This window comes from Balaenoptera acutorostrata, chromosome 6, assembly GCF_949987535.1.
Source record: "Balaenoptera acutorostrata chromosome 6, mBalAcu1.1, whole genome shotgun sequence".
In the NCBI taxonomy this organism is placed as follows: Eukaryota; Metazoa; Chordata; class Mammalia; order Artiodactyla; family Balaenopteridae; genus Balaenoptera; species Balaenoptera acutorostrata.
Window position 1 is genome coordinate 947,067 of NC_080069.1, and position 12,790 is coordinate 959,856.

A 12,790-nucleotide genomic window follows, 5' to 3' on the forward strand; every position below is an offset into this window, starting at 1 on the left:
TGAATACACCTGGACGCGCCGCGAACTGCCCGGACTCAGGCGCACGTCCGTGAATGGAAGTGCAGGAGTCAAGTAAGAGGGGGGACACTGGGTTTGGTATTACCTAGCGGGCAGCAAAACACCTCTAAAGGCTTTAGAGCAACAGTGTTCTGTGGTCGAAGAGAAACTGCAGAAGAAGTAGAGGGACGGGCAGAGGGGATGCAGGCATGCACAGGATCACAGCCCACGGTCGAGTGGACACGGTCACAGTGGCCCGGCACGCCCACCTGGGCACACTGTGGACCGATGGGCGAAGGCAGTTTAGGATTTGACACCTGACATTTTATAACAATTAAGTATTCATTCAAAACTGGGTGGGGGGGTGGCCAGAAAGGGAAATGGTCCCTACAAAGCACACAGATGTGAAAGGCTTTCCTTGCGACCGGGCAGGTGACAGGTGAATCTCACAGAGGGCTCCTTCATGGTCAGCGTTATCTAATCCTCACTCCCAGCTGGTCCCTGTGCGGGTGCCCGTGAACTGCAGGGGTGTGGGGTGGAGAGAGCACAGTCCACTGTGGTACAGAGCTCACAGCCCAACAGGGCAGGGAAATCTGTAAGCTAACAGAAGTAGAAAGAGCTGAAAAGATTAAAGGATGTTCGTAGACGGGAAGACGCATGTAAATACTCCAGGAGCGTATGGGACTTGGATAGTGAATGTAGAAGATTCACAGATTGCTTAAAAAATAAATACAGAAAATAAAATAAAAGAATTCTGGAGAGTTTGGGGGGAGGGGGGAGAGAGAAGAAAAAAAAAAAAAAAAGAATTCTGGCTCAGATCATGAAAACTAAAGTTGTATAAGAACAGAAAATGTTACTCTGAGTCAGAGGCCTGAGATGTAAAAGCAGTCTTACATGGAAACAACCTAAATGTCCATCGGCAGATAAATGGATAAAGAAGATGTGGTGCATATATACAATGGAATATTACTGAGCCATAAAAAAGAATGAAATAATGCCATTTGCAGCAACATGGATGGACCTGGAGATTATCATACTAAGTGAAGTAATTCAGAGAAAGACAAATATCATATGATATCACTTATGTGTGGAATCCAAAATATGACACAAATGAACTTATCTATGAAGCAGAAACAGACTCACAGACATAGAGAACAGACTTATGGTTGCCAATGGGGAGGGGGTGGAGAAGGGGCGGAGTGGGAGTTTGGGATTAGCAGATGTAAGCTATTACATATATTCAATAGGATGGATAAACAACAAGGTCATACTATAGAGCACAGAGAACTATATCCAATATCCTGTGATAAACCATAATATAAAAGAACTATATCCAATATCCTGTGATAAACCATAATATAAAAGGGCTTAACCAGGGCCATGGCTTAACCAGGGCCATGGCTTACCCAGAACATACATAATATATATGTATGTATAACTGAATCTCTTTGCTGTACAGCAGAAATTAACATTGTAAATCAACTGTACTTCAATAGAAAAATAAAATAAAATAAAAGCAGTCTTATTGTAAGAGCAGGAGAATAAATGCTTTATAGCAGTGCTTGCTGTTCCTTTTGTATATCTAGCTAAAAGTTTATAAAAGTATATCTAGCATATAACCCACAACAAGCTGACTTCCCGTAAGAACCAGGAAAGCACACAGGGACCACACACGTAACAACAAACGAGATCACGTTCTCAATTCATGAGATGCGGAGAACTTAACCAGAAAAAAAAAAAAACTGATCCATGTCTTAACATTTTAGGGGGACTGTCTGCTTTCTAATTAACATATAAAAATAATATCTACCATACAATATACCAACACCTTGGTTTTCTAATTATTTAATCTGTTACCTATTTGAAGAGGCACACACACAGGTAAACCATATATACAACACGTATACATTTATGCACAGACCTGTATGTTCATACGTATACACATACAGAACATGTATTCACACACACATACAGAGTAACTTATTTCTCAGTCCTCTTAGTTACACTTTCCTAATAATTCACTAGAAGTTATGAGAGCTGGAGAGTTAAAGTGTTACCCACGCCCCTAACTTCTGTCAGAACGAAGCCAGGGCAAATCGACTAAATTTTGTACTCAGTTCAGGCCTCCTGATGGGGTCTGACAATGCGGTGTCAGCTCCACCCAGGAGCCCCTCTGCAGAAACGGCAGATCCCTGGGCATCGTCTGACCTGCCTTCCTCACATGATGCTGACTTGATTAAACCAACCCTACATCCTGACACCGTGGTGAGTATGGTGGGGGCGGGGGCGGGTAGTGATAAGAAACAGGGATGTGGAGACTGTATAAAACCAGTGCTTAACCAGGGCCAGGGCTTAACCAGGGCCAGGGCTTAACCAGGGCCATGGCTTAACCAGGGCAATGGCTTAACCAGGGCCATGGCTTAACCAGGACCATGGCTTAACCAGGGCGATGGCTTAACCAGGGCCATGGCTTAACCAGGGCCATGGCTTAACCAGGACCATGGCTTAACCAGGGCCATGGCTTAACCAGGGCCATGACTTAACCAGGGCCATGACTTAACTAGGGCCATTGCTTACCCAGGGCCATGGTTTACCCAGGACCCTCATGACCAAGAGAGGTCAGGGTGCTGCATGGGGATGGCCCCTTGCTGCTGAGGCCACTCACTGGCCCATGGCCTTTAAAGCCTGTTGCTTCCTTTAGGAGGTCAACCGCCTGTCTCTCTTGTAAACCCCCTGATTTCAACAATATGAACAACAGTCCAAGATAAAAAAACACCTCACGCTATAGTCTTCACCAGCTCTGATCTGCAAATACGGACACTGTCTACAAAGGCTGCTACGGATTTGGAGTTTTAAACACACTGTGGCCCACTGTCATCAACAGATTAAAAGACAGAGAGAAAAACAATCGTGGAAATGCAAGGAATTAACTGTGAAGAATTCCCAAGAAGACCCCATGTTCTCAACTGTGATAAAACATAATAGTGTCACATTTTAAAATGTGGTTTCACAGTGAGAAGCCCTAAAAATATACTTTAAAAAAAATCCGAATTGGATATCCACTATTGAGGAAGTATTCCTGAACAGAGAGAATAATGGTCTAATGTGTTAAATGTCCCCAAATTGTTATTAATTGTTTAATTGTATTTTTGGTGCATATTGTTGAAAAGCAAAGTAATACAAGTCTTGCCTACTATTAAAGTACCACAAAAGGGGTCATTTCACAAGACATATGAATATGAAATCATCACCCCACACACCATAAGTATATGCAATTGTATTTGTCATTTATACCTCAGTGAAAAAGGAGCCTCAGTTTGGAGGGGACGCCAGGTAGTCAGGACACACAGCCAGGGCCCTTCGTAAACCTAAGAAATGCACTGAGAGGGGTCTTTTAAAGATTTCCATTGTCTGAACTGTAATGCCTTTTATTTTTATTTTTTTTAACGTCTTTATTGGAGTATAATTGCTTTACATTGTTGTGTCAGTTTCTGCTGTATAACAAAGTGAATCAGCTATACATATACATATATCCCCATATCCCATCCCTCTTGTGTCTCCCTCCCACCCTGCCTATCCCACCCATCTAGGTGGTCACAAAGCACCGAGATGATCTCCCTGTGCTATGCGGCTGCTTCCCACTAGCTAGCTATTTTACATTGGTAGTGCATATATGTCCATGCCACTCTCTCACTTTGTCCCAGCTTACCCTTCCCCCTCCCCATATCCTCAAGTCCATTCTCTACGTCTGTGTCTTTATTCCTGTCCTGCCCCTAGGTTCGTCAGAACCATTTTATTTTTTTTTTAGATTCCATATATATGTGTTAGCATACAAGGTGAAGTAAGTGAGAAAGAGAAAAACAAATACCGTATGTAATGCCTTTTAAATCAAGAGTCCTTTCCTTGTAGTAGGCACAGAAACCATCCTATTTACTTTCTAACAGCTGTGTCCCAGTTAACAGATGCCGGGGTTGGGGTGTGCTTTATTCCTCAGCAGCCACTAAGGACGCGGAAACATCCCTCCCCATCAGCCTTCTCTCTCAAATAATCTGTACGCTCGAACCCCAACTCAAGTGAAAAGGGAAAGAAAAAGAAAAAGGAAGTTCATAGGAGTTTGGGATTAGCAGATGTAAACTATTATAGAGCAAATACATAAACAACAAGGTCCTCCTGTAGAGCACAGGGAACCACTGATATACTCAATATTCTGTGATAAACAATGGAAAAGAATAAGACCATATATACATACACACACACACACACACACACACACACACGTATAACTGAATCAATTTGCTGCACACCAGAAATGACCACAACATTGTAAATCAGGTATACTTCAATAAAATTTTTAAAAAAAGAAGTCCGTAAGTGTTTACTTACTATTCAGTATATCCAAATCAGGCATTTTTAAAAGACCAACTTATAATTTGAGTGCCTCTGAGACACTTCGACCTATATTTTACATTTTCACAACATTTCACATGTCCCTTAATTTACGTTAAGGTTGCATTTTTAAAGTTAAATTGTAAAACTTTACTACCTACTGCTTCCGATACATCTAAAGAGTATTAAAAATTACTCAAGGAACAAATGTAACTGAAGTTGATTTCAGGTTTTGCAACACAAATGGTAACCACTTCTTAAAACAGTGTATGTTTTTTGAGGTGATGGAGTTGTGGTTATGATTTTTTTTTTTTACTCTACTTTTTTATTTTTTTAATTTCATTTTGGCTCTGTTGGGTCTTCATTGCTGTGCGCGGGCTTCCTCTAGTTGTGGCTCACGGGCTCTAGAGTGCAGGCTCAGTAGTTGTGGCACACGGGCTTAGTTGCTCCGCGGCATGTGGGATCTTCCCGGACCAGGGCTCGAACCTGTGTCTGTTGCACTGGCAGGCGGATTCTTAACCACTGCACCACCAGGAAAGCCCCTTAAGACTCTACTTCTGTAGAGCAGTTTTAGGTTCACAGAAAAACTGAGAGGAAGCTACCGAGATTTCTCATATACGCACTGCCCACACGTGCATGAATTTCCCTTGTCACCCTCCCCACCAGATGGGACATTTGTTACAATGTTACAATTGATCCCACTACAGGACACATCACAGTCACCCAAAGTCCATGGTTTACCTTAGGGCTCAGCCTTGGGCTTGGACAAACGTACAGTGACATGTATCTACCATCTTACTATCATACAGATTATTTTCACTGCCCAAAAAATCCTCTGTGGTGCATGTATCTTTTCAAATTATAGTTTTCTCTGGATATATGCCCAGGAGTAGGATCGCTGGATTATATGGTAACGCTACTTGTAGTTTTTTAAGGAACCCCCATACCGTACATATCTGAAGAAAACGAAAACACTAATTCCAAAAGATACACACACCCAAATGTTCACAGCAGCATTATTTACAATAGCCAAGATATGGAAACAACCTAAATGTCAATGGACAGAGGACTGGATAAAGAAGATGTGGTACATATATACAAATGGAATACTACTCAGCCATAAAAAAGGAATGAAATAATGCCACTTGCAGCAACATGGATGGACCTAGAGATTATCATACTGAGTGAACTAAGTCAGACAGAGAAAGACAAGTATCATATGATATCACTTATATGTGGAATCTAAAAAAATGATACAAATGAACTTATTTACAAAACAGAAACAGACTCACTCACAGAATAGAAAACAAACTTATGGTTACCAAAGGGGAAAGGTTGGTGGAAGGGATAAATTAGGAGTTTGGGATTAAAATATACATACCACTATATATAAAATAGATAATCAACAAGGACCTACTGTACAGCACAGTGAACTATACTCAGTATCTTGTGTGTGTGTGTGTATATATATATATACACACACACATACATACATATATCTTGTATATATATATAACTGAATCACTTTATTGTAGACCTGAAACTAACACAACATTGTAAATCAACTATATTTCTGAAAAATTTTTTTAAAAAGTATCTTTGATTAAAAAAAAAATTTCTCTGTGATCCACCTATTCATCCCTACCTCTTACCCCTACCCACCACTCCCAGGTATTTTTATTGAAAAAGAAATGTAACCTAGAAGCATTTGAATTTCAATTTAAGGACAGAATTCTGATTTGATTATATGAGTTATTTAAAATTAGCATGACCAACACTGCCACTTTTGCTAGATTTTTATTGTACTGCTGCCAACATACAGTATCCCTTCCATCATTCCTAATTAGTATATGTCCTCCAGTGAAATCAATAATATAAAAGGTTGATGGTAGTATTATATAATTCACTGCCGATTTATTGGTTTCCAAATTCCATACTCATTTATTACATGATAAAGAGTATAGTTTAATTGACTTATAAATCATAAATGTTTGAAATATATAATATATAAACCATGTGATTCATGGTTTCCTTATAATGATACTGATATCCAATTCTCCTAATAGACTGGTGTATATATTCATGTTTGCAAAAACGGGGTGAGGGGGTCTCTACCCTGTACCTGGTGAAGGTCATAGTATTCCCACAATTCCCCCACTGAGGAGTCTTGGGTTCTGGATTTTATCACCACTCAACAGAACTAAAAAAGCAGAAAATGACATGCAACCAGTGTATCTACTTAACATACCCTGAGGTTGAGAGTTTTTTGTCTGCTTTATTTCAACATCTCATTATTTTACCCTGAATAGGCTGGCTCAATCTACCACACTTATTTTAAAATGTGCTGACCTCTTTCTATCTTCAAGTTAAACTTTTATTTTTCCTAAAACATAGAGACTAGAATCTCTACAGGAATGTTATACCAATAACCAAATATAATATATCCTTTTGATCTTCAAAAGCGTAAAAGTTCTCTGTGTCTATACATCATTTTGTACACTTTAAAAGGGCAACAAAACTTTATTCAAAGAGCGCTGCTAGTACAGGGTATAGAGTGGTCAAAAGTACTTGAAGCTTCTCCTATGTTAATACTTACTCACTGTAAGCTGTCCTGTGGTTTTCTTATTTCTCTGTGATTTATCCTAAGGAAACTGGGAAGATGACTCATCCTTCACCACTGAGTCATTAATGACCCTGTTCTTCTGTTCACCTGCTCCCACAGAATATTTCCTACCCATGGTCCTTATTTCTAAAGCTTTATTATATAAAACAATTTATATTATATAAAACCTACTTAAAGACTACATTTATTTTAAAAATCATTCAATTAAAATAGAATGATTAATTGTATTTTCAAATATTAGTCAAAATAGTTTTCAAATATTATTCGAAAGAAGATATATTTCCAACTTTCATTAAAGAGTTACTTCTAAAATAATGGTAACTGTGTAAAATAGCCACAAGAAGGTAAGAATTCATTTCAGCATCAATTATGCTAAGAAATCTCAAAGCTTTTTTCTAAATGAAAGTAATTATATTTTAATGGGAGAAAAGCACTAAACAGAAGTACTTCAGTCAAACTGTTTCCAAAAGAAGAGGTTCAGATTTCCTTGTTCCTTTGCCTTTATACAAACTGAGTATGCAACGCCATTATTTAAGATATCAGAGCTGAGGCAGAACATTTAAAGGGAGATCCGCGCAGTACAGACTTGTTTCAAGCAATGCCTCCTAACCATGTGTTCCCAGTTTAAAATGAACCAACCAATAAAGAACATTATGAAAAAGATAGAAATTATCAACCTAACAATTCCCCAACACGTAAAGAAAATATGTAAATTGCCAGTGGGGTGGGTGGTCTAAATAAGGATATAGTGTGCATTCTGCATTGAGACATCACACTGTCAGCACACCTTTTATCATGTTAACAATAAGCTACAGGTGGTTCAAGGGGGAACAATCACTTATCTCCTGCCTGCCCTCCAGAAGCCATCCACAACATTTAACTGTCTTACTAAGACGGTAAGCCTAAAACCTTGCAGAAGTTTTTCAAATAAATCCTTATTACATTTGCATGTATATTTGCATGTACTTCAAACAGATGTTTGCTAAAAAAAAAAAAAAAACAAAAACTCAGTAAATCCTTTACTTAAATTTAACATATAATTTTGATGGATTTTGCCCCTGAGATCACATAAGAATAACTGCAAACACGGTAGCAATACAATAGTCTACTTGGTCTCCGTAGAAGCTGGCTGCAGGAATCCTGGAATATTTAATCCTTCCAGGCCACTCAGCTTTCTCAGTCGTTTAAATCAAGCACATTTACAAACTGTCCGAATATAGACTGGTTTGCTCTTAATAATTCAATAAAGTAATTTGAATAAAGTCAGAGAATACTAAGATATTCAAGATTTAAAATATGTTTTAGAGAAGGAAGCATAAAATCCATTTTTTAAAGATTTTTAAAGTAGCCATTCAGCAACGAAATGTCATAATAGGAAGCAATATTCAAACAGTTACAAATGTTCAACCCAAATGAAGGCAGGATGAACAGAAAATTTCCCCTAGGTCTAGAAATATCTCATTCGCCTGCTGGCCTTTTGGATCGTATTCGACATCAGCACCAACTTGAATATAACAGGAGTGTAAGGGGCTCGCCGGTGAAAGGAATTTTACTCATCAGTAAAATGTTGCTTAGGCTTCACTCACAGGCATGTAAGAGCCCTGTTAAATGCGACCATCACCGTTTTCCACCACCTATACGCAGGTCCATTATCAATGAGATGCTACGTCGAATTTTAAAGTAAAAATGGGCGTTTCTGGCGGAATCCGGCTGCCAGAATCGGCTCCACGTTGGGCTCGGCTCGTCAGCCACTTCTTGTGAGGGGCGTTGCGAGCGGCTGGGGGTGAAGGGCCCAGGATGAAACTAGCCCGAGCTTCCACTCACTTTCCCAATTTCCCAAATCAGGACGGAGTGTGAGCCCGAGGGAGCAGATCCGCCTCTGCGCACGAGGCGCTGCGGGCGGGTCCGAGGGTCCTCAGGTGTGCGGAGCGCGGCTGGCGTCCGCCAACCCGACCACAGAGGCTTAAGGGGGGCGGGGGGGGGGGCGGGGGGAGGGGCAGCCCCACCGGGACCACCGCGCCGGCCCCGCGGCTCCGCTGCGTCCGCGTGCGGTGCACACTGACCAGCGGATGGGCACTGACCAGCAGGTGCGCAGCGACCCGCGGTCGGGTCTCAGGTACAGGCTGCGTCTCGACAGCCCTCACCGTCCCTGAGGAAGCTCCCAGGTAGGATGCGGGACGTGAGGTGGGGTGGGGGTGGGGGTCCACAGCTTAACCCTGTCACTGCCGCCCCGGCCGCCCACCCTCGCCGCGCAGTCTGCAACATCGTGATGGAGTGCAGGTCCTCGCCGGGTGCGGAGGCTGACGCTCTCCGGGGCCCCAGACACCCTCCGTCCCCGGGAGCGGGCGGGCGCCGACGAGCCCACACCTTCCCGCTCCCGCCCCCCACGCCCCCGGGTGCGCCGCCAGCCGCGGGATCGAGCCCACCTCAGCGCAACGCCTCGCCAGCCCCCTGGCCGTGCCCGCCAGCGCCAGGCCCCGTGCAAAGTTGGGCAGGTGGCACTTTGCGAACCTTTGGGGGCGGGGAGAGGACCGTGGGGCACCCGGACCCCGGGTAGGCGACCCCCCAGCACGGCGCGGCCTCCAAGGCGCCCACTTCCCCCCCGCGCCCCAACCCGACCCCCACCCCGCCCCGGGCAGCGCGCTCGAGCGCGGGAAGGCGCCGACTTACGTCTCGGAATCGGTTCCACTGTCCGGCCTCCCGGTCGTACTGGGACACCGTGCTGAGCCATTGTTTGTCGTCCAGAAAATTGCCGCCGGCCGGCCGGCCCGCGGCCGCCGCCAGAGCCTGCGCGCACCAGGCGGCCGCGCACACGCACAGCACGGCCGGCGCCCGGAGCATCTGTGGACGGAGAAAGCGGGGCCGAATCACACGAGGGCCCGAGCCGCGCGTCTCGGCCGGGAGCGGGAGGGGGGCGGGGCGCGAGGAGGTCCGGCGCCAACCCCGTGGGCCGCCCGGCCCCGCCGGACGCACTGGACACGCTCCCAGAGCCGCTCCCGGTTCCCGTGGCCGCCGCCTGCCCTGCGCGCCCGTGCCCACCCGCGGCCGCCGCTCGTCTCTGCGCGCCCCTCCCTCCTTCCCTCCCCCATCCACGCTCCCCTTCCCCGCCCCCCCTCCCCCCCTCCCCGGGACCCCTCCCCGACCCCTCTCCCGTCCCGCCTCCTCCGGGCCCACCTTCCTCCCCGGATCCGAGCTGCGGGCGCTCCGGATGCGACTCGGCTGGAGCGGAGGATGCGGCGCCCGCGCGGACCCGCATCCGCCTCCCGCCCCCTCCGCACCGGCTCCGGCGCGGCCGCCGACCGGCCTCGCTCCCGGGGGCGCGGGGCTGGGGGCGCGCTCGGCACCCGGGCGAAAGCTGCACCGGGGCTCGCGGTCTCCCAGCCGCTGCCCTGCGGCTCCGCGCTGCGCGGCCGGAGAGGGACGCGAGCTGAGGACGACTCGGTGCGTCACCGTCCGGCTCCTCCGACTCCCCGCCCCGGGGGAAGCCGCCCGCGGGGCCTCGGGGATGCGCGGGAGTCCAGAAAATTTTAGCTACGTGTGCGTGAACTTCATGTTAAAGGGCGGAAGTTCTTTTCCTTTCCCTTCTTTTTTTAAGGAGAGAATCTTCACTACGTGGGGCGCGTGAGTCCGCCCCCATCCCTCACGTGCTGTACCTTATTCTCCTTTCATAAAAACGCCTTGACTGCTGTAGTTTACGCTCTAGGACTTGAACCGAAAACTTAAAAGCCCAGTCTGTGTCTCCCTACTGCACCATGGAAGAGAGCTTTGAAACTCGTTTTGCCTTCCAAATCTGCATTTATGACAAAATACTCGGCTCCCTCTGGCTTCTCCACATATTCTAAATAAACTGGAGGGAAGTCAGTCATTGGCCTGCTGTGAGCAGAACCTGACGAAGACAGACTCTCCCACAGACTTAGATGATGTAGGTGAAGTGAACATTATATGCATATCAGGAGATCCACAGAGGCTAAAACACTGCGATCACGTTCTGTATCTCTGTGTGAATCATTAGAGATTATTTCAGCCAGAAGTCCATCTCCCAAAGCTGTGACCTTTGAAAATGTCCTGGAGCTTCTGAAACTTGAGGAGCTATTTGAATAACAGCTGTACCTTCTCACGTTCTCCGTTTCAATCTCATGTAACATTTGTGCAACATGTTTCAAACTATATTAAAATAGGAGTCAGACATGATTAATTAACACTGCTATTTTTTTTAAAATACAGGATTTAAAAATGAATGTATAGTATGTAAAAATGAAAGAAAAAAATCTGCTATTTTTTAACTCAGAAAAATGTTTTTCCCACCATTTCCCCCTTTTCCACTCGAATGATAGCAAGGGGAGAAAAAAAACCAGAATCTACAATTGTAATTCATAGATGCACCGATTGATGTCAACACGTTTCAGATAACTTCGAGAACACTGATGTGTACTAATTCTCCAAAGATGTGTGTTTGGGCCTCTACAGCTGGCCGTTAGTTTAGAATGTTCTAATTCCTGTGTACGACATCATTAGATCATCCTTAGGTCAGCCCTCTGCTATGGCCTCTAACAGATGCCCTGTCCTTCAGCTGCCTGCACCCCAGCCTCACTGCCCTACTTCAAAATTGGAAGTACTTTACTCTCAATTCAATGAGAATATTTCAATATGTTTAAAAAACCTCATTCTTTTTAATTTAAATCTGATAGAAAAAGCACAGAAAGTGTGCTTTAGATGAAACTTGATGCACAGCAGAAGTAATTATTAAAAATGACCTTCCAGGGAATTCCCTGGTGGTCCAGTGGTTAGGACTCCGCTTCCACTACAGAGTCCCTGGGTTCGAGCCCTGGTCGGGGATTCCCACAAGCCGCACCACGTGGCCAAAAACAAACAAAAACAAAAACAAAACTTCCAACCTCTAAGAAAGATGTGTGTTATTTGCTACAGAATATTTGATTATTTGATGAGGGATAGTGCTACAAACTCTCCACCTTCAGAATCCATAGTGATCTGGATTTTAGCATGGTGATTGCCATCTGAAGCTAACATGATCACCTTTAGATGGATAGATATAGATACAGATATAGGTATATTCTTCATTTACCCAAAATGCATGTATCTCACTGCTGAACCTCAGATGTTCATAGAATCTCTTCATATCTAGCTGTCACTGGCAACCTCCAAAGATGCAGCCCCCCATGGACTGCTACCTACCAGTTGTAAAAATCTGTGGAAAAACTCACAGTGACAGTGGTACTTGTCTTGGGAGAAAAGCTTCCAACAGGGCATCAAGCTCCAGATCTGACAGTGAACAGGATTTACCAACAAAGTGCACGTTTGAAATGGTGTGAGTCCAAAGAAGTAGAACGAGCCTGTCTGCAGAGAGTTTGTGCTGGCCTGGTGCGGTCCAGCTCGCCTCCCCCGACTGGCAAAACTCCTGAACCCCAGCCTTCTTCCAAAGCCACAGGGAAGGTCACAGGGAAGTCCCTCGTCTTGCTCCCTAGGTAACTGAATGTTTGGGTCTTTAAAGAGCCTGCTTTCAAATTTTAAATAATCCAGAGAGAATTCACACTTCAGTTAACACCTGGGTTATCATTTAACACCTCCATGGGGGTTAATAGAAAGCTTGCTGTGAGCAAAGCACCACAGGGGAGAAAAAGGAAGAGAATTAAGTAGGCAGTGAGACATGGGAGGGGTAGCTGGGACCTTGCAAGTCAGAGTGGGGGGTCCAGAGGGGAGTAATTCGCCGCCTGCTTCCCAGTTGTGTTGAGAACCAGTGTAGGAACAGGAAAGGCTAGAAAAGCA

The 12,790-nt window shown here is 44.9% G+C and overlaps 1 protein-coding gene across 2 annotated transcripts in view; it reads right to left on the reverse strand.

The window, feature by feature from the left end:
* The window catches only part of SPOCK3 (SPARC (osteonectin), cwcv and kazal like domains proteoglycan 3), a 447,340-nt gene extending 436,941 nt beyond the window's left edge, over window positions 1–10,399 (reverse strand). For both annotated transcript variants that reach the window (XM_057549436.1, XM_057549435.1), the window contains exons 1-2: window positions 10,181–10,399; window positions 9,677–9,847 (exon numbers count right to left, since the gene is read on the reverse strand). In XM_057549436.1, the coding sequence (XP_057405419.1) occupies window positions 9,677–9,847 (171 nt within the window). In that variant the 5' untranslated portion in view covers window positions 10,181–10,399. The remainder of the gene's footprint in view (window positions 1–9,676; window positions 9,848–10,180) is intronic.
* Window positions 10,400–12,790: the final 2,391 nt, after the last annotated feature.